We start from the raw sequence: 21854 nt of genomic DNA, 5'->3' as shown, positions 1-21854 counted from the left end.
TTCAGATATAAATCCAGGTGTGTGACTGCTAGACCATATGGTAGTTCTATTTTTAATTTTTTTAAAACCTCCGTATATTTATTAAATAATAATAAAATATTAAATAAAAAAGAAAAATAAAATAAAATAAAAATAATAAATAAAATAAATAATGAAAATAAAAATAATAAACTTATTATTATTTAATAAAAAAAATTAAAGGAAAAAAACCTAATATTTTCCATAATAGCTGCACAAATTTATATTATAATCAACAGTGTACAAGAGTTATATTTTCTTCACATTCTCATCAATACTTGTTATCCCATGTCTTCTGATCATAGCCATTCCAAAAAGTGTGAGCTGATACTTCATTGTGGTTTTGATTTGCATTTCCCTGATGATTAATGATGTTAAGTTATTTTCATGTGTCTCTTGGGCATCTATATGTCTTCTTTGGAAAAATATCTGTTCAGATACTTAAGTTATTGTGATTGTGAATGAATTATTGCTGATTTTTCCATTGAGTTGTAGAAGTTCATTATATATTTTGGATATTAACCTCTTATCAGATATGTAGTTTACAAATATTTTCTCCTGTTCTGTAGATTGCCTCTTCATTTTGTGATTGTTTCTTTTGCTATACAAAAGTGTTTTAGTTTGATGTAGTCCTACTTTTTTCTTTTGTGCTTGTGCTTTTGATATCAAATCCAAAATTATTGCTTAGAGCAACATCAACATATCCCCCTGTGCTTTCTTCTATGAGTATTATTGTTTTAGGATTTAAGTCTTTCATCCATTTGAATTGATTGGAATTATGGTATTATGGAAATAGGTGATCATTATTTTGCATAAAGTTGCCCAGTTTTCCCAACAGCATTGAAGAAACTATGCTTTTCCCATTGTATATTTTTGGTATCTTTGTCAAAAAATCAGTTGACCATATGTAAGTGGGTTTATTTCTGTGCTCTGTATTCTGTTCCATGGAATTATTTACCTATTTTTATGTCAACAACATATTGTCCTGATTACTGTATCTTTGTAATATAGTTTGAAATCAGACTATGTGATGTCTCTAGCCTTGCCCATCATGCTCAAGATTTCTTTAGCTATTTGCAGTCTTTTGTGGTCTGAAAATTTTAGTGTAGTTTTTAAACATTTTTGTAAAAAATGCCATTGGTATTTCTTTTATTTTCAAATATTTGTTTCAGGAGTAGAATTTAGTGACTCATCACTTACATATAACTCCCAGTGCTCATCATAACAAGTACATTCCTCAACACCCATCACCCATTTAACCCAGCCCTCCTACCTCCCTCAATCAACCCTCAGTTTGTTCTCTATTATTAACAGTCTCTTATGGTTTGTTTCTCTCTCTTTTCCCTCTCCTTCCCATTTGTTCATCTGTTTGTTTCCTAAATTCAACGTATGAATGAAATAATTTGGTATCTGTCTTTCTCTGACTTATTTTACTTAGCATAATACATTCTAGTTTCATCCACACAAAGTACACGTACGTACATACACACAACACATTCTTTATCCATTTATCAGTCAACAGACATTTGAGCTCTTTCCATAGTTTGGCTATTGTTGATAGTGCTGCTATAAATATTGGGGTACATGTTTCCCTTCAAATCAGTACTTTTGTATCCTTTGGGTAAATACCAAGTAATACAATTCCTAGGTCATAGAATAGATCTATTTTTTACCTTTCAAGGAACCCAGGTACTGTTTTCCAAAGTGGCTGCTCTAGTTTCTATTGCCACCAACAGTGTAAGAGGGTTCCCCTTTCTCCACATCTTTGCCAATATCTGTTGTTTCCTGTATTGTTAATTTCAGCCATTCTGACAGGTGTGAGGTGGTATCTCATCATGATTTTGATTTGTATATCTCTGATGATGATTGATGTTGAGCATCTTTTCTTGTGTCTGTTAGCCATCTGGATGTCTTCTTTGGAAAAATGCCTATTCATGCCTTTTGCCCATTTCTTCACTGGATTATTTGTTTTTTGGGTGTTGAGTTTAATAAGTTCTTTATATATTTTGGATACTAACCCTTTATCTGATATGTCATTTGCAAATATCTTCTCCCATTCTGTCAGTTGCCTTTTAGTTTTGCTGATTGTTTCCTTCACTGTGCAGAAGCTTTTTATCTTGATAAGGTCCCAATAGTTCATTTTTGCTTTTGCTTCCCTTGCCTCAGGAGACACATCTAGAAAAAAAAAGTTGCTACAACAGCTGCCACAGATATTATTGCCTGTGATCTCTTTTGGGATTTTTATTTTATGCAAAAATTCTAATTCAAAGGGGCACAGGCACCCAAATATTTATTGCAGGTCTATTGACAATAGCCAAAGTATGGAAAGAGCCCAAATGTCCATTGATGGATAAATGGATAAAGAAGATGTGGTATATATACAATGTAATATTACTTAGCAATCAAAAAGAATAAAATCTTGCCATTTGCAACTACATGGATGGAACTAAAAGGTATTATGCTAATGAAATTAGTCAGAGAAAGACAAATATCATATGACTTAACTCATATGAGGGATTTAAGGCACAAAACAGATAAACATAAGGGAAGGGAAGCAAAAATAATATAAAAACAAGGAGGGGGACAAAACATAAGAGACTCTTAACTATAGGGAACAGAAGATTGCTGGAGGGATTGTGGGAGGGGGAGATAGGCTAAATGGGAAAGGGACATTAAGGAATCTGCTGGAAGCTGAGCTATCCCCACTTGAGTGGCAAAGCCCGGGCTGTGGACGGATTGGTGACTGCAAGGTGGCCCACTGACAGTGAAGCTTCTTGTACTCCTGCTTTTAGGTAGTTTGGCCTTAAAACTACCTGAGGTATTGTCTGTTGGAGAATTGCCCTTGACAGGCCCTCTGGGAACAGAACCAGTAGGAAAGAAAATAAGGTTCCGCAAGAAATTGTGTGGCCTTACGTTTAGCCCTTACCATCCCCTGTGGATGGATGCCTCATACCTTTGCCAGAAAAAATGGCCTGTATAAGACAGACATATGGATTTGAAAGCCCCACTCCGGTAACTAAGGAGTGTATCTATGGACACAGTTCACTCTAACCCCTAGGCCCACTTGGCCCCCAGGAGGCATTCCAGATGATGATTGAATCTAGTCAGTTAAAGTACAGAATGGTTCATTGGTTGCTAGGTGCACTGTCTCTCTGAGAATGTGTAAGGCGTGGGTTTCTAAGGCCCTCTTGGCCCCCCTTCCTGACACCTCGGACCCAGGCGAACACTTTTGTTCTTCAAAACCACAAATGGTTCAGGGAAACAACTAAGAGGTCATGTCCTTGTAACTGTTCCACTTGAGGTGTTGAGAGATAAATGATCTTTCATGAAAACAGCAAAGCAAATACTTTATAAATTATAGATAAACATAGATACATAATAAAAACAATAAAAGAAATTAATCAATAAGCAAAGGGCAGGAGGTAACGTTATGACAAAACAATCATGTTGTTCCTTATTGGGTGATTATACAAAGGAACAATTTTAGAATTGGGTAATGTTAGAAAAACATAGATGACGTATGTTACAAGCAAATCACTAGTATATATAATGCCACGTTTACTGCAATAAATCGGCCAGCTCAACACGCTGCTGTTGTTTGTGTCCATTTTTATTTTAGTTTTTTATTTTAGCTTTTTATTTTTATTTTTGTTTTAGTTTTGTTTTATTTTCACTTTTTCGCCGACGCTGTTCATCCTTCGGGAACCCCTGGACCTGCTGGAGCTGGACTCCAGCAGGAATCTACTCCTGAAATCATTGTACTATATGCTAACTAATTTGGATGTAAATTGAAAGTAAATAAAGTAAATAATAATAAAAAATACAGAAGGACTGTAAATAAATGAAAAGACTCAACTTCAAAAAAAAAAAGTCCAAACTTTGTGATAAGTAGATCAAAAAGCAGCTATATTGCCTATCTTGTGAAAGTACCATTTTTCTTATTCCATCTTGTTATTACAAATGATATAAGAAATCAAAATTATGTTCTCTAAGAAACTGATCATATAACATCAAGTTTGTTATAAAAATTCACAATCTAGAGAGAATCCTATATATTTTTGTTTTATAAACAGAAAAGGAAACCTATTAAGCATTACCTAATGAAAGCTTGTTTGGTGGATTAATGAGCACATAATTAACTCACTTAAAGCTGAATATTAATTGATATATAGATTTATTGATTAGAATAAAATTATTTTTAAATTGAGAAAGGCTGCCCTACATTTGAATTTCTTATCTTCTTTTAACAACAGAACTAGAGCTGAAATACTTTAACTCTTAGACTGTGTTTTACTTGCCCAAACATCATAAATTTCTACTTACCTATTACTTTGTTTAAATCTAATTGAAGTATTAGATCACTAATTGATGGATTAATTGCTGGAATATCTGCCATATCTGGAAGTTCTGAGGCTACTTCATTTTTGACTGGAACAATAACAGATTGCCAAATTAGTTGATTTAAAACTAAAATTTTATTTACAGTAAAATTATAGCACATAAAATTATAGCATGTAAAATAGAAATATTTTACCATATAGTTATTCAGCCTTATTTTTTAAGTTCATTCATTTGTTTGTTTGTTTGTTTGTTTTTAGCATGAGCAGGGGAGGGGCAAAGAGAGAGAGAGAGAGAGAGAGAGAGACAGAGAGAGAGAGAGAGAGAATCCCAAGCAGGCTCTGTGCTGTCAGTGCAGAGCCTGATTTGGGGCTCTATCTCATGAGCCTGAGATTATTACCTGAGCTGAAATTAAGAGCTGGACCCTTAACTGAGCCATCTGAGGTGTCTCTAGCCTTATTTTTTTTGTTTTGTTTTTATTTAAATTCCAGTTAGTTAATATTAGTTTCAGGTGTACAATTCAGTGATTTAACACTTACATACAACACACTGTGCTCATCACAAGTACACCCCTTAACCTTATTTACTTCACAACTTAACATACATTATCCAATTGAATACAAACATGTCTAATAATTTTTAAAACTTTATCAAATAGTTACCATATGTCAGATAATATACTAAGCATTTTTCAAATATCATTTCTTTTAATCATCACAATAATTCTAGGAAGTAGGTATTTCATTCCCATCTAATAGATAAGGGAAGTAGAGCTGAGAAAGATTATGAATATTTTGGAAGTTCATATTCTCAAGTGCAAAATCTTGAAATGAATTTTGTTCTTTTAGAATCCAAAACCTAATCTCTAGATAGTAGACTCAAAGGTCTACCTGGACTAAGCATGCAATGTGAGTGAAATGACCTGGTGATGTTTGGAGTGGCATGAATAACAGAAGTGAAATGGAGAGTATACATTTACTAAAAATAAAAAGCTATTACTCCAACTGACTGTTACAAATGCAGGCCTGGTGTTCCTGGGTCATCAACATTCTCAAGGGAATCCAGAAATGTAGATATTTGCAAGGGATTCCAAGATTGTAAAATATTTTCAAGTAATAAAAAAGTTTTATGCATGTTTGTAGGACAAAGGAAATCATCAGCTATTGTCACAAAAGAATTACCTAATTTTAGAAAAGAATTAATTCTAACATATGGGTAGGATTTAAGAGCCAATAACTAGGTTATATTTCTTTGTTAAACATCATTATTTACCTACCAGTATATCTATCATCTAGTAACAGGAAAATAAGATTTAAAATCTTGAGGAAATCAGCACTTTCAAAAACAATACCAATGAGCAAAATATACCAGAAAAAGTGGAAAGAACAATTAAAAATTAAAATTCACAATTAAGCTAACCTTTTCAAAAGTTACAGGCCCACATATTTTAATGTGTGGGATTCTTTATATTACATCCTATGCCATAGCACATAAAAAGAGAATTTATTTTTACAAAGTCAAAATAGTCCCTGCAAGGGTATTAACATTAACAGACATAATTGGCATAGGGATATAAAAATACTACACAGAAAAAAAATATATATAATATAAATTAATTTATAGTAATTTCATAGTAGGTCTTCAAATACTTGTATGTGTGATACACTTATAGTATATCTCAATTAAGAATACCTGCGTTTAAAGTGCTCAATATTCATATGTGGCTAGTGGCGGCCACATTAACAGTACTGATTTAGAATAAAAATGCAAAAATCTTAAATTAATAAGTAAGGAAATAGAATTGAGAATTATTAAAAAAACAGCATGGCATCATCTAATAGGGTTCATTCCCAAAATACAAGCTAGATCATCTATAATATAGTTATTATAATAATGGTTCTCAAGAGAAATGATGGAAGATTATCTTAAGGTAAATATAACTTACAAAACTTAAACATACATTCCTTTTTAAATTTCCCCAAATTTATAGAGATATAATTGCCATATAAAATTGTATAAGTTTAAGGTTTACAGTTTAATAATTTGACACACTTATATATTGCAAATTGAATACCACAATGTTAACATGTCTATCACCTTACATATATGCATAAAATAGATAAATATATTAGCACATATATAAACAAGTATATGTAATAAGTATATATAAATATACACTGTTTAGTCTTTAATATATAAAATATATAATATAAATAAAATATATTATATTTATAGTGACAACATTTAAGATGTACTTTCTTAGGAATTTTCCAGTATAGAGTATGGTTACCTATAGTCACCATGCTGTATATTACATTGCAAGAACTTATTAATCTTATAAATTGAAGTTTGTAATCTTTGACCAACATTTCCCCATTTCTCCTACTCTCAGGCCCCTGGCAACCACTATTATACTCTATGTTTCCATGAGTTAGCACTTTCTGATGACATATATAAGTGGGATAATACAGTACTTGACATTCTTGTTTGACTTATTTCACTTAGCATAATAGTTTCAAGGTCTATCCATGTTGTTTCAAAGAATATTTTATTTTTTTATGGCTGAATAATATTCCACTTTATATATTTACCACATTTCCTTTATCCATTTATTTGCCAAAAAGATACATAGATTTTTTTCCTTATTTGGCTAAGGTGAAAAATGTTGCAACGAACGTGGGAGTGCAGATATCTCTTTAGGGTTCTGATTTCATTTTCTTCAGATACATACCTAGAAGTTATGCTCAATCACATAATAATTCTATTTATTTTATTTTATTTATTTATTTTTTAGTAACCTCCATATTGTTTTCCATTGGAGGTATCAATTTACATTCCTACCAAAGGTGCATACAGGTTCCCTTTTCTCCACATCCTCACCAGCACTTGCTATTTTTTGTCTCCTTAATAATAACCATTCTAACAGGTGTGAGATGATATCTTATTGTGATTTTGATATGTATTTCCTTGACAATTAGTTACATTCAGTATCTTTTCACCTACCTGCTTGTGATTTGAATGTTTTCTTTGGAAAAATGTAAACATTCAGGTCCTCTACCCAGTTTTAATTGGGTTAGTGTTAATGCTATTGAGTTATATGATATATTTTAGATATTGACCTCTTATACAATATGCAGTTTATAAATATTTTTTCCTATTCTTCAGGTTTCCTTTTCATTTTGCTGATTGTTTCTTTTACTGTGCAGATTTTAAGTTTGGTTAGTCCTACTTGCTTTTGTTGCTTGTGCTTTGGGTATCTTACCTAAAAAGTCATTGCCAAAATCAATATCAAGGAGCTTTTTCCCTGTCTTCTAGGAGATTCTTCTAAACTGTCACAGTTTATTCTTTAATCCATTTTATGTTGATTTTTGTATATAAGGGATCAATTTTTTTTTTTTCATGTGGATATTCATGTTTTCCAACACAATTTATTTCCTCATTGAGTATTCTTGGCTTCCTTGCATAATATTAGTTGACTGTATCTGGCATAGGTTTATTTCTGAACTCTTGGTTCCATTACATTTGTCTATGTGGCTGTGTTTTATGCCAGTTTTGATTACAATAATTTTGTAGTATATAGTTTAAAATCAGGAAGACTGATGCCTGGAAATTTGTTCTTCTTTCTTAAGATAGCTTTGGCTATTTGTAGATTCTTTCTTTCTTTCTTTCTTTCTTTCTTTCTTTCTTTCTCACACAATTTTTATGATATATTTTCTATTGCTGTGGAATTGCCATTCATAGTGACCACATTAAATCTATAGATGGCTTTGGGTTGTATGGGTATTTTAACAATATTAATTCTTCTGGGTTTTAAGGAAAGATGACAGCTGAGTAGGAGGACCCTGGGCTCACCTCTTCCCACAAATACAACTTAAATAACTATCAAACATCCTAAATACTCCAGAAACCAACCTGAAGATTGACAGAACAAATTCACAAGAGGGAAGAAAAAGCCCATATAAAAGAAGGTAGGAAGTATGCAGAATTGGTTTAGGGGAGAAATGAATTATGGGTGTTGCAGACGGGAGGGAGCTGTGGTTACAGAGAAGGTTGAGAGAGAGAGGAAACACATGAGATTGCACAAGGAGAATGTTTTCCCAAATCCACTGGCTTGGAAAATTAGAGGGGCTGAATTTTGTGAGTTATTGAAATCAGTATACCTTAAAGCCTGGAAAGTTTTTTTTTTTTTAATATTTATTTATTTTTGAAAGAGAGAGTGAGAACCAGTGGCAGAGGGACATAGAGAGCGGAACAGAGGATCCTAAGTAGGCTGCCATCTGACAGCAGAGAACCCAAAACAGGGCTCAGACTCATGAACTGTGAGATGGTGACCTGAGCCAAATTCAAACACACTTAACCGACTTAGCCACCAGGTGTCCTTAGAGCCTAGAGTTTTAAAGGTCAGTGGACTTTGCTGGCAAAGAGCTCAGAGGACGCTGCACTGCTCCTGGAGAGAAGGCAGGGAAACAACCTGGAGGCAGACAACTTGGAAACAGTGATCAGAAGAACACCTGGGGCACAGAGGAGAGAGATTATTTGCTTTTCTCAGAGTGTGTCAGTGAGAGGCAGCACTCATGGTGACACCTCTCCAGGAACAAAGGAATTGGCTGGCACAATTTCCCAAATTCTTTCCCTCAGCATACCTGTGGGAAACAGCACAGCATTAACATTGGCTGCCCAACTTTATACACCAAGCCCTATGCTGGTGGGACTGCCGTTCTCAGTTGAACTTGCCTTAGACAGTGTGGTGGGTCCCTCCCCCAGAAACCAGTACAAATCTCTGCCCATACCATGTCTCCCAACCAGAGAGTTCTGTAGGCTTTCAGTTCTGGTAGAGGTGGTGTCAGGCCTCATTTCACAAACAGACCAAGCACACCTAGTTAAAACCCACTACATTCAGGCAAAGGACCAAACACTGCCCACAGCAGGCAAGGAGAGTCTCTTCATATGACAAACAGAGCAGCCAAAACACAACAGCAAAGTACACACAGCACACAGTAGGGACATTTCCAGAAGTGACAGGCCCTGGGCAATACATGACCTCTTACTCATAATGTCAGAAGCAGTAGACATAACTGGCTTTTCTAACAAACAGAACAAGGCAGAGACTGAGACAAAGTGCCAGGATGGAGGTATTCATCCCAAATGCAAGAGCAAAATACAGTCATGGCCAGAGATCTAAGCAAAACATATAGAAGTAACATTCCTAATGTAGAATTTAAAGCAACAATCATAAGGATATTCACTAGGCTTGAGAAAGGAAGACATGAATAAGACCCATACCACAGAGATAAAAGAGGTAAAAAAAAAAATCAAGATTAAGACAGCAATAAGCAAATTAGAAACATGCTTGAGGCAGAGGAATGAATTATTAACAACAGAAGACAAACTATTAGAAATTAATGAAGTTGAACTGAAAAGAGAAAGAAGAATTATGCAACATAAGTATAGACTTAGGAAATTCAGAGACCCCATCAAACATAATAACATTTGTATAATAGGAGTTCCCAAAGAAGAGCAAGAAGAGGGGGCAGAAAATTTATTTGAAGAAATAATACCTGAAAACTTCCCTAATCTTGGGAAGGAAACATATATCCAGATCCAGGAGACACAGAGAACTCCCATCAAAAGCAACAAAAGAGACCAACACCAAGACATATTGTAATTAAATTTGCAAAATATAGTGATAAAGAAAAAAACCTTAAAAGCAGCAATACAAAAGAAATCCTTAACTTACAAGGGAAGACCCATAAAGCTAGCTGTAGATTTCTCAACAGAAACTTGGCAAGACAGAAGGGAGTGACATGATATATTCAAAGTGCTGAATGGGAAAAATCTGCTGCCAATAATATTTCACCAGCAAGTCTACAATTCAGAATAGAAGGAGAGGTAGAGTTTCCCAGACAAACAAAAACTAAAGATGTTTGTGAGCAATAAAGCAGCCCTCTGGAAATATTAAAGGGGACTCTTTGATAGGAAAGGAGAGACTAAGAGTGACAAAACAAGAAAGGATCAGAGAAAATATCCAGAAATGATGACAAAACAAATAACGAAATCACAATAAACACACATATATTAGTAATTACTTTTAATGTAAATGGGTTAAATGCTGCAATCAAAAGACATAGGGTGTAAGAGTGGATTAAAATCAAGACCAACTACATGCTGCCTACAAGAGACTCATTTTAGGCCTAAAGACACCTGTACATTGAAAGAAAGGGGATGGAGAAACATCTACCACACAAATGGATATCAAAAAGAGTAGCAATACTTCTATTAGACAAACTAGACTTTAAAACAAAGACTGTAACAAGAAACAAAGAAGGGCACTACACAATACAACAAGAAGATCTAACATTGTGAATATTTATGTACCAAGCATGGGAACACTGAACTATATAAAATAATAACAAACTATTGCAATAATAGGAGGGGAGTTTAACACCTCATTTACATCACAGGACAAATCATCTAAACATAAAATCAACAAAAAGCAATGGCTTTGAATTCTTTTCAATTGCACATGGAACGTTCTCCAGAATAGATCACATATTAGGTCACAAAACAGGCCTGAATAAAATACAAAACCTTTGAAGTCATACCATGCACCTTTTCTGACCACAACACTATGAAACTAGAAGTCAATCACAAGAAAGATCAAAAATCACTGGAAAGATCAAAAATACATGCAGATTAAACAACATGCTACTAAAATATTAATGGATCAAACAGAAAAGAAAAAAAGAAAAAAAGTACATGAACTTTTTTCCATTGGATATTATTTCCTTGTTTGTCAAAAATCAATTAACTATATAGTTGTGGGTTCATTTCTGGGTTTTCTATTCTGTTCTTTTGATCTATGTGTTTGTCTTTGTGCCATTATCATACTGCTTTGATCAATATAACTTGAAGTCTGGAGTTGTGATTTCTCCATTTTTGCTTTTGTTTTACCAAATTGTTTTGGCTATCTGGAGTCTTTTGTGGTTCTATACAAATTTTAGAATTGTTTGTTATAGCTCTGTGAAAAATGTTGGTGGTATTTTGATAGGGATTGCATTAAATGTATATTTTAGATTTATTTGGGGAAATAAATACATTTTAAAAATATTTGTTCTTCCAGTAAATGAGATGGGTTGTTTTTCCATTTATTTGTGTCATCTTCAATTTCTTTCATTAGTGTTTTATCATTTTCAGAGTATAGATCTTTTACCTCTGGTTAGGTTAATTCCTATACTCTGTCCATTGTGTTGTTTCTTAAATCACTACATTGTTTACCTGAAACTAAGTTTACCTGAAACTTGCACTGTAAGTTAACTAAGTGGAATTTGAATAAAAACTTAAAAAACAAAACAACTCCATTTTCAATTGCACCAACAAAAGGAATAAAATTCCTAGGAATAAACTTAGCCAAGAAGGTAAAAGACCTTCACTACAAAAACCATAAAACATTGATAAAAGTAACTGAAGACGACACAAGTAATGATGTTCCACTCAAATTGGGAGAACTAATATTGTTAATTTAAATGTCCATACCATGCAAAGCAATCAACCAATTCAATGCAATCCCTATCAAAATACAAATAGTATTTTTCACAGGACTAGGAGAAAGTATCTTAAAATTTGTATGGAACCACAAAAGACAATATCAAAGCAATCTTGAAAAATAAAACAAAGCTGGAGGTATCACAATCCCAGATTTCAAGATACACTACAAATCTGTAGTAATCAAGACAGTATAATATTGGCTCAAAAATAGACACATGGTGGGGCGCCTGGGTGGCGCAGTCAGTTAAGCGTCCGACTTCAGCCAGGTCACAATCTCGCGGTCCGTGAGTTCGAGCCCCGCGTCAGGCTCTGGGCTGATGGCTCAGAGCCTGGAGCCTGTTTCCGATTCTGTGTCTCCCTCTCTCTCTGCCCCTCCCCCGTTCATGCTCTGTCTCTCTCTGTCCCAAAAATAAAATAAACGTTGAAAAAAAAAATAGACACATGAATCGCTAGAACAGATTAAAGAGTCCAGAAATAAACCCACTCTTTTATGGTCAATTAGCCTATGACAACAGAAGCAAGAATATCCAATGGGCAGAAAGAATGTCTTAAACAAATGGTGCTGGAAAACCTGAACAGCTACATGCAAAAGAGAGAATTTGGACTACTCTCACTCACCATACACAATACACTCAAAATAGATTCGAGACCTAAATGTAGACCTGAAACTGTAAAATTCCTAGAAGAAAACAGGCAGTAATCTCTTTGACATTAGCCATAGAAACATTTTTTTTAGATATGTCTCCTCAGACAAGGGAAAGAAAAGCAAATTTAAGCTGTTGGACTATAACAAATAACAACTTTTTACAACAAAGGAAATCATCAACAAAACAAAAAGTCACTCTACTGATTTGGAGAAGATATTTGCAAATGTTATATCTGATACAGGGTCAATATCCAAAATATATAAAGTATTTATACAACTCAATACCAAGAAAACAAATAATCCAATTAAAAGTGGGCTCGGAACACGAACAAACATTTTTCCAAAGAAGACATACAGATGGCCAACAGACACATGAATAGATGCTCAACATCACTAATCATTAGGGAATTGTAAATCAAAGCCACAATGAGATATCATCTCACATCTATCACAATGGCTTAAGTCAAAAATACAAGAAACAAAACGTGGTAGTGAGGATGTGGAGAAAAAGGAACCCTTGTCCACTGTTGGTAGGTATACAAGTTGGTGCAGTCACCATACAAAACAATTTGGAGGTTCCTCAAAAAATTAAAAATCCAATAATTCCACTATTGGGCTTATTTGCACCCCTATGTTTATTGTAGTATTATTTGAAATATCCAAAATATGGAAGTAACCCAAGTGTGCATCAAATGATGAATGGATAAAGAGATGGTGCGCACGCACGCACGCACGCACACACACACACACACACACACACAATGGAATATTGTTCAGCTATAAAAAGAATGAAATCTTGCCATTTGAAACAATATGGATGGATCTAGAGGTTATTGCTAAGTGAAATATGTCAGTCAGAGAAAGACAAATACCATATTATTTCATTCATATATGGATTTTAAGAAACAAAACATGCAAGCAAAGAAAAAAGAGATAAATAAAAACTAGACTCTTAAACATAGAGAACGAACTTGTGGCTGCCTTGGGGAGGGATGGGTGGATGGGTGAAATAGTTGAAGAGGATTAAGAGTATACTAATTGTGATGAACAGTGAATAATGCATAGAATTGTTGAACTATTTTATTGTACACCTAAAACTAATAAAATGCTGTATGATAATTATAATTTGATTAAAAATATACATATTAAGAAAAAAAGAATGAGTCTTGGGTTTGGGACATTTCTCACCAAGAGAGATAGTATTCATACAAACTGTGCCAGGCTTACCACACTGTGTGAAAATTATCTTTCCTTTTTCTGCACTCAATGAATGATCAATATGTCTTTGGAGATTGTGAGTCATATGGAACCTGGACAACTCCAGTGTTTTATCTGTCCTCTGACCAGATGGGACTGTTCCTTCTACTGTGGCACAGGAGGAATGTACATAGGAGAAATGCTTGCCATCAGTCACTGGAAAAGACTCACTGACCATGGAACACTAAGCTGCACTACTGAAGCTAATCTTGCTTAGTCTCTCTATGTACGTAAAGTGTTGTTCCATTCAGTGCTTGACTCCATTGTGTTTTCATTAGCAACTCTCATGTCAAATGACATGGAAAAAAGTGTTTGCAGTTCTCCTCTGGGTTTAGTAACTGGTGAACAGTACCCTATACCCTTGGGATTAATAACCAATATTCTATATTTTACTGATCTAATGTTTCCTTTTTCAGTCATAAAACTCATAAGACTCATCACAGTTAGATGAGTCCTTCCTTTTTTTCTTGGTTGTCCAGCTAAAAGTTTGTAAATTTAGTTTATGTTTTAAAAAATCCAATTCTTTGTTTTATTGATTTGTTTCTAATGTCTTTCCAGTTTCTGTTTCATTTATTTCAGCTATCATTTTTATTATTTCCTTCCTTCTGCTAATTTGGGGCTTCAAACATCTGCTAATTTGGGGCTTCAAAAAATTTGGGGCTTCTTCTTTTACTAATTCCTTGTAGAATAAAGTTAGATTATTCATTTCAGATCTTTCTTTTCTCTTAATGTAAATATCTACAACTCATAAGTTTTTGTATGTTGTTTTTCATTTTTATTGGTCTCAAGATGCTTTCTGATTTACCTCTTTTTTTTTAATTTTAACGTTTATTTATTTTTGAGACAGAGAGAGACAGAGCATGAACAGGGGAGGAGCAGAGAGAGAGGGAGACACAGAATCTGAAACAGGCTCCAGGCTCTGAGAGGTCAGCACAGAGCCCGACGCGGGGCTCGAACTCATGGACCGTGAGATCATGACCTGAGCCGAAGTCGGATGCTTAACCGACCGAGCCACCCAGGCACCCCTCTGATTTACTTCTTGATTGGTTGTGCAGGAGTGTGCTGCCTAATTTTCATATACTTGTAAAATTTTCCACTTTTTCCACTATTGATTGTTATCTTCATACTATTCTGGTCATTAAAAATATTTAATATGATTTCAATATTCTTAAATTTGTAGCCCAACATATGATCTATCCTGAAGAATGCTTCCTGTGTTCTTAAGAATAATGTGTATTCTGCGCCAGTCAGAGTGGTCAAAATGAACAAATCAGGAGACTATAGATGCTGGAGAGGATGTGGAGAAACGGGAACCCTCTTGCACTGTTGGTGGGAATGCAAATTGGTGCAGCCACTCTGGAAAGCAGTGTGGAGGTTCCTCAGAAAATTAAAAATAGACCTACCCTATGACCCAGCAATAGCACTGCTAGGAATTTACCCAAGGGATACAGGAGTACTGATGCATAGTGGCACTTGTACCCCAATGTTTATAGCAGCACTCTCAAAATAGCCAAATTATGGAAAGAGCCTAAATGCCCATCAACTGATGAATGGATAAAGGAATTGTGGTTTATATACACAATGGAGTACTATGTGGCAATGAGAAAGAATGAAATCTGGCCTTTGGTAGCAACGTGGATGGAACTGGAGAGTGTGATGCTAAGTGAAATAAGCCATACAGAGAAAGACAGATACTATATGTTTTCACTCTTATGTGGATCCTGAGAAACTTAACAGGAACCCATGGGGAAGGGGAAGGAAAAAAATAAAAAGAGAGAGGTTAGAGTGGGAGAGAGCCAAAGCATAAGAGACTCTTAAACTGAGAACAAACTGAGGGTTGGTGGGGGGTGGGAGGGAGGGGAGAGTTGGTGATGGGTATTGAAGAGGGCATCTTTTGGGATGAGCACTGGGTGTTGTATGGAAACCAATTTGACAATAAATTTCATATATTTAGAAAAATGAAATGAGTGTATTTTAAAAGTACACTAGTATGAGATTAAAGTTCTGCTTTACTCTCAGTTAAAAAGACAAAGTTTTCTTGGATTGTTGGTCTGCTGTTGATAAGAAAATGTAAACAAAAGGTTTTTTCTTTATCTGTGCATAAAACCAAAGTTTTTATGTTTTGTCTTTATCAGGTCTTTGATTACTGAAGTTAAAATCTGTCAACATTAAAGGAATTAAGATATGCTAACAAAAAATATTTTATGACTACTAGTTTTAAATATGTTTTTAAATATTATACCCACCATTCAATCTTTGAGATTGGTAAACTCCACTTCTTTCTCTTTGATCCTTGTATCCTATAGTAAGTTCTAGATCTTCAAGGGTAAAATCTGAGGGTTCATACATATCCTGATCTACCAAGATGAAAAAAAAAAGCCTTTTTAATAAATTAAATATAGAAAGACTATTGAAATCTACGTACTGTGTTCTAATTCCAGGAAGAGTATAATATTTGAAAGTTAGGAAAATATCTTATATATTATATCAAGTAAGAGGAGAAAAAAATAATTCATAAATACCAGAAGTTCATTTGACAAATTTCAACATATATTCCTTATAAAACTTTGAAAAATTAAAATTATAGATTTACTCCTAGTCATTTACTCTTTAATACAGAATATGTTTCTATCTCAATCCAACAGTTAACATTTTGATTTATAGTGAAGTGCCAATAGATAGTCCTATTAAAATTGTGAACAATATAAAAATGTGACTCATTACCATTTAATAATTACCTAGTTCTGGTAAAGTTAGTAATATATAAAACAGAAATTTGATGATTTTCAGCTAATATACAAATAGATTTGTCAGAATAGATTTGTCACATATATTTTTTATTATCGACATTAAATTTAAAAAATGAAATGGGTCAAAGGGACTATACATTTCCAATGTCACTGATATATATAGGTGTATTTTTATTATAATTGATACATATTTTCATACAGCTTTCCTGAAAATGTTTAATCACTATCCCTATTTACTTGTAATATTGAGAGCTGTTTCCTCATACTTTTCCCAACTGATATTATATACTTTAAGTATTTGGTATTTTATAAGTCATTTTAATGGAAATTATTTCATTATTAGTATAAACCTACTTGATTAACAAGTACAAAAATATTTGCCATCTATTTTTTCTGTTGGAGGAATTCATTTTTCTAACTTCTTTTACTATATTTTTAGTAAAGAAATAATCTAAAAATGGACATTAAATATTTTTATAGACAGACTTATATGTATTTTATATAAGGATACAACCTGTTCACTGTAACAAATAGTTTCTTAGATTATTCTTTGCCTTTTAATTTTTCTTTTGATATTTCTGTGTGCAGAAATTTTAAATTATTATTTAGTTAATTTGTAATGATCTTTCCCTTATGTTTCTGGGTATGAAGTCATGCTTAGGGTAGTTTTTTTCCAAACAAGATTAATTTATGTTGGACTTCTGAGAAGATGGCAGAGTAGGAGGATCATAAATTCACTACATCCAGGGACATATCTAGATAACAGCCACATCAGTGCAATCAACACAAAAAAGTGACTTGAAACTGGCAGAAAAGGCTTTCCACGTTAATCATGGAGAGAAGGCCACATCAAAAAGGGTAGAAGGGGTGGTGATACAGTTGGGAACCAAACTCCCAGTGATACCAACTACAAATGGGGGGAATACCACAAACATGGAGAATGGAGAGGAGCAGACCCCACACCAGGAACCACAGACATAGGGGACCTACACTGAAAAGATGAGTCACCATAACATCTGGCTTTGAAAACAGGGGGTTTAACTCTGGTTACTTTATTTTTTTATTTTTAATTTTTTTAAATTTTTAAATGTTTATTTAAACATAAGAGAGAGAGAGAGAGAGAGAGAGAGAGAGAGAGAGAATGAGTGGGGGAGAGGCAGAGAGAGAGGGAGACAGGATCTGAAGCAGACTCTGGGCTCTGAGCTGTCAGCACAGAGCCCAACTCAGGGCTCAATCCCACAGACTGTGAGATCATGACCTGAGCCAACTAAGCCACCCAGATGCCATTAAATCTGGTTACTTTCAAATTCAGAGACTCATCTCTGGGAGAGATAGAGGACAATAGGAAACTTAGTTCCCACCTTTAAAAAGACAGCATAATAACCTTACTGAGATAGAGCATAGAAGAAACATTTTGAAATGCACTTAGGGGTATGAAGGAGATTTATTTACTAGTCAAAATGTGTGCTGAAGGGGCAGAGAGCTTTAGGAGACTTCTCCAAGAACAAAAGAACTGGCAAGTGCCATTTCTCTCCCCCAGCATTGATAGTCAGACACTTGTGGGAACCAATTTAAACCTTTCCACCTATCTTGCTGACATCCATGCCCCATGCCCACATTCTCCTGCAGCACCCTATCCAACCTGCCACCCTAGGCAGAAGCCCCACCAAAATGGCTCCTGCTGCATCACATCTGTAAGTATCCACAGCAGTGACTGGTACCACTCCAAAGTCACTCTTGTTCTGGAGGGAGTGGAACATGACCACACACATCAGTTCAACTCCAACCCCAGCAGTGAAACCTTATTACTGGCAGTACAGACAGAGTGCCTTGACAATCAGTGCACCTGCAGCCCCAGCAGACAGAATGAGGGCTGGCATCTAATCTAACTGCTGGATGTTCCCAGGAACCAAATACCCTGAGGGCAGCACAAGGAGTGTGATTCACGGCAACTGAAGCCCCAGCAAACAGGCCAAAGCCTGGGATCAGGTCTGAAAGTTGACACCACAGATCTACAAGCTCATGGTGCCCCCAGACTGTTCTGTTAAAAACACAGGGATCAAACCATGCCCAATAGATGCAAAGGGTGCCATTGCAGCCATCTGAACTGAAGGCAAATGATGCTTAGCCAGAATAGTAGGGCAGAGACAACCCACATAGAAGACATTCATGGAGTGTCTGGTTCTGGAGAACAGGGTACATTGTGCTACATGGCAGCATAGGATCCGTTCTTTGTAAGGCTACTACTTTCATATCAGGAGAGAGAACTGAATTTCCTAATATATAGAAACAAACAGAGAATTAACAACATGGGAAGATAGCAGAATATGTCCCACATGAAAGAACGGGACAAATCACAGCAACAGACCTAAATGAAACAGAGATAAACAAAATGCCTGATAAAGAATGCAAAGCAATGGTCACAAATATACTTACTGTACTTGAAAAAAGAGTGAAGGATCTCTGTGAGACCTTCAACAAAAAGATAGAAAACATTAAAAAACACAATTAGATATAATTCAATAACTGTAATTAAAAATACACTACAAGGAATAAATAGTAGGCTAGTGTAAAAGAAGAACAGATCAATGAAGACAGAATAATGGAAAGCAACCAAGCTGAACAGCAAAAAGAAAAATAAAAATGAGAATAGGTTAAAGGAACTCAGCAACATAACCAAGTGTAATAAAATCTGAATTATATGGATCCCAGAAGAAGAAAGAATAAAGAGGGAAGAAACTTTAATTAAAGTAATAATGGCTGAAAACCTCTAAATCTGGGGAAGGAAACAGAAACCCAGATCCAGAAAGCACACCTGGATCACCCCAAAAAATCAACCCAAGGAGGTCCATAACAAGACACATACCAATTAAAATGACAAAATTAGTGATAGAGAATTTTAAAAGCAGCAGGAGAAAGCAGTTGCATACAAGGGAAACCCCATAAAGCTGTCAGCTGATTTTTCAGCAGAAACTTTCCAGGCTAGAAGGGTGTGGTGTGATACACTCAAAATGCTGAAAGGTAAACACCTGCCTTCAAAAATACTCTATCCATCAAGTCTATTATTCAGAATAAAAAGAGAGATAAAGAGTTTCTCAGAAAAGAAAAACAAAATGGTTAAAGGGATTCAACACCACTAAACCAGGTTTATAAGAAATGTTAAAAGGAATTCTTTGACTGGAAATGAAAAGCCATAATAGGAATAGGAAAATTAGGAAAGGAAAAAATTTCCCATGTAAACACAAACATAATACAGTAGACTACTTATAATACCAGTACAAAAATTAAAACACAAAAGCAGTAAAATAAATTATACCTATAAAAATCAAACAAGGGATTCCCATAATAAAAGGGAATATATAAAGTATGATGTCATATACAAAAAACATGGGGTCATGAGGAGTAAGAGTTTTTAGACTGGATTCAAACTTAAAGGACAATCAACTTAATATAGATGCATAAGATGTTATATATGAACTTAAAGGTTACCACAAATCAAAAATGTGTAATAGATACAAAAAATAAAGAAAAAATGAATCCAAGAATATCACTAATAAAAATATATGTGCATATATATGTGTGTGTATATATAAATATATATACACACCTCTGTGTTTATTACAGCATTATTTACAATAACCATGATATGAAAGCAACCAAAATGTCATATTTTCTTTTTTCCATTTGTCTTAATACCATTTGGTAGACAAGCGATGTTTTTTTTTTAAATATATATAATACAATATTACTTAGGCATGAAAAAGAATGCAATCTTGCCATTTACAACAACATGGATGGATCTAGAGGGTACAATGCTAAGTAAAATAAGTCAGTCAGAGAAAGACAAATACCATATGATTTCACTAATATGTGGAATTTAAGAAACAAACAAAATAATAAAAATAGACAAACAAAAATTCAGACTCTTGGTGATTGCCAGAGGGGAGGTCGGTGGGTATATGGGTGAAATAGATGAAGGGGGTTAAGTGTACACTTATTGTGATGAGCAGTGAATAATGTATAGAATTGTTGAATCATTTTATTGTATATATAAAGCTAATATAACACTGTATGTTAATTATATTTGAATAAAAAATATTTGTGTTTTGTTTGTCTTTTCATGGAAATAGTTTATAAAATCAGATTTTTAAGCGGGGTAAGATAAAAATCTCACATTTTATTTTTTCCATTTGTCTTAATACCATTTGGTAAACAATCAATGTTTTTTGTTGTTTTCTTTTTTACATGACCAGTTTTGTTTTTACACTATAATATGACATTCTTTGATTAATTTCTGGAATTTCTAATCTGCTCCATTGAGCTGAAGTTTATTAGTTAGTATTGAAATTTAAAAAAATTTTAATTTTATTTTTTATTTTTTAAAATTTACATCTAGATTAGTTAGCATATAGCGAAACAATGATTTCAGGAGTAGATTCCTTAATGCCCCTTACCCATTTAGCCCATCCCCCCTCCCACAACCCCTCCCGTAACCCTCAGTTTGTTCTCCATAATTATGAGTCTCTTCTGCTTTGTCCCCCCTCCCTGTTTTTATATTATTTTTGTTTCCTTTCCCTTATGTTCATCTGTTTTGTCTCTTAAAGTCCTCATATGAGTGAAGTCATATGATTTTTGTCTTTCTCTGACTAATTTCACTTAGCATAATACCCTCCAGTTCCATCCACGTAGTTGCAAATGGCAAGATTTCATTCTTTTTGATTTCTGAATAATACTCCATTGTGTGTGTGTGTGTGTGTGTGTGTATCACATCTTCTTTATCCATTCATCCATTGATGGACATTTGGGCTCTTTCCATACTTTGTCTATTGTTGATAGTGCTGCTATAAACACGGGGGTGCATGTGTCCCTTCGAAACAGCACACCTGTATACCTTAGATAAATGCCTCGTAGTGCAATTGCTGGGTCGTTGGGTAGTTTTATTTTTAGTTTTTTGAGGAACCTCCATACTGTTTTCCAGAGCAGCTGCACCAGGTTGCATTCCCACCCACAATTCAAAAGAGATCCTCTTTCTCCGCATCCTTCCCAACATCTGTTGTTGCCTGAGTTGTTAATGTTGGCCATTCTGACAGGTGTAAGGTGGTATCTCATTGTGGTTTTGATTTGTATTTCCCTGATGATGAATGATGTTGAGCATTTTTTCATGTGTCAGTTGGCCACCTGGATGTCTTCTTTGGACAAGTGTCTATTCATGTCTTTTGCCCATTTCTTCACTGGATTATTTGTTTTTTGAGTATTGAGTTTGATAAGTTCTTTATAGATTTTGGATACTAACCCTTTGT

The 21854-nt window shown here is 34.5% G+C and overlaps 1 protein-coding gene across 18 annotated transcripts in view; it reads right to left on the bottom strand.

The window, feature by feature from the left end:
* The window catches only part of LOC125170263 (coiled-coil domain-containing protein 7-like), a 305241-nt gene that overhangs the window by 49254 nt on the left and 234133 nt on the right, over positions 1 to 21854 (bottom strand). For 15 of the 18 annotated variants that reach the window (XR_007153952.1, XR_007153953.1, XR_007153951.1 and 12 more), the window contains 2 exons: positions 16051 to 16161; positions 4342 to 4446 (listed from right to left, as the gene is read on the bottom strand). Coding sequence is in view for 14 of the 18 variants with exons in the window: in XM_047866717.1 (XP_047722673.1) it covers positions 4342 to 4446; positions 16051 to 16161 (216 nt within the window). In the remaining 4 variants the exon portion in view is untranslated. The remainder of the gene's footprint in view (positions 1 to 4341; positions 4447 to 16050; positions 16162 to 21854) is intronic. The other 3 variants (XM_047866723.1, XM_047866730.1, XM_047866722.1) reach the window with 2 other exon arrangements.

This window comes from Prionailurus viverrinus, chromosome B4 (genome assembly GCF_022837055.1).
Source record: "Prionailurus viverrinus isolate Anna chromosome B4, UM_Priviv_1.0, whole genome shotgun sequence".
Classification (NCBI taxonomy): domain Eukaryota; kingdom Metazoa; phylum Chordata; class Mammalia; order Carnivora; family Felidae; genus Prionailurus; species Prionailurus viverrinus.
Note: the sequence above shows the minus strand (reverse complement) of the source record. Positions and strands in the feature narration are given on the sequence as shown.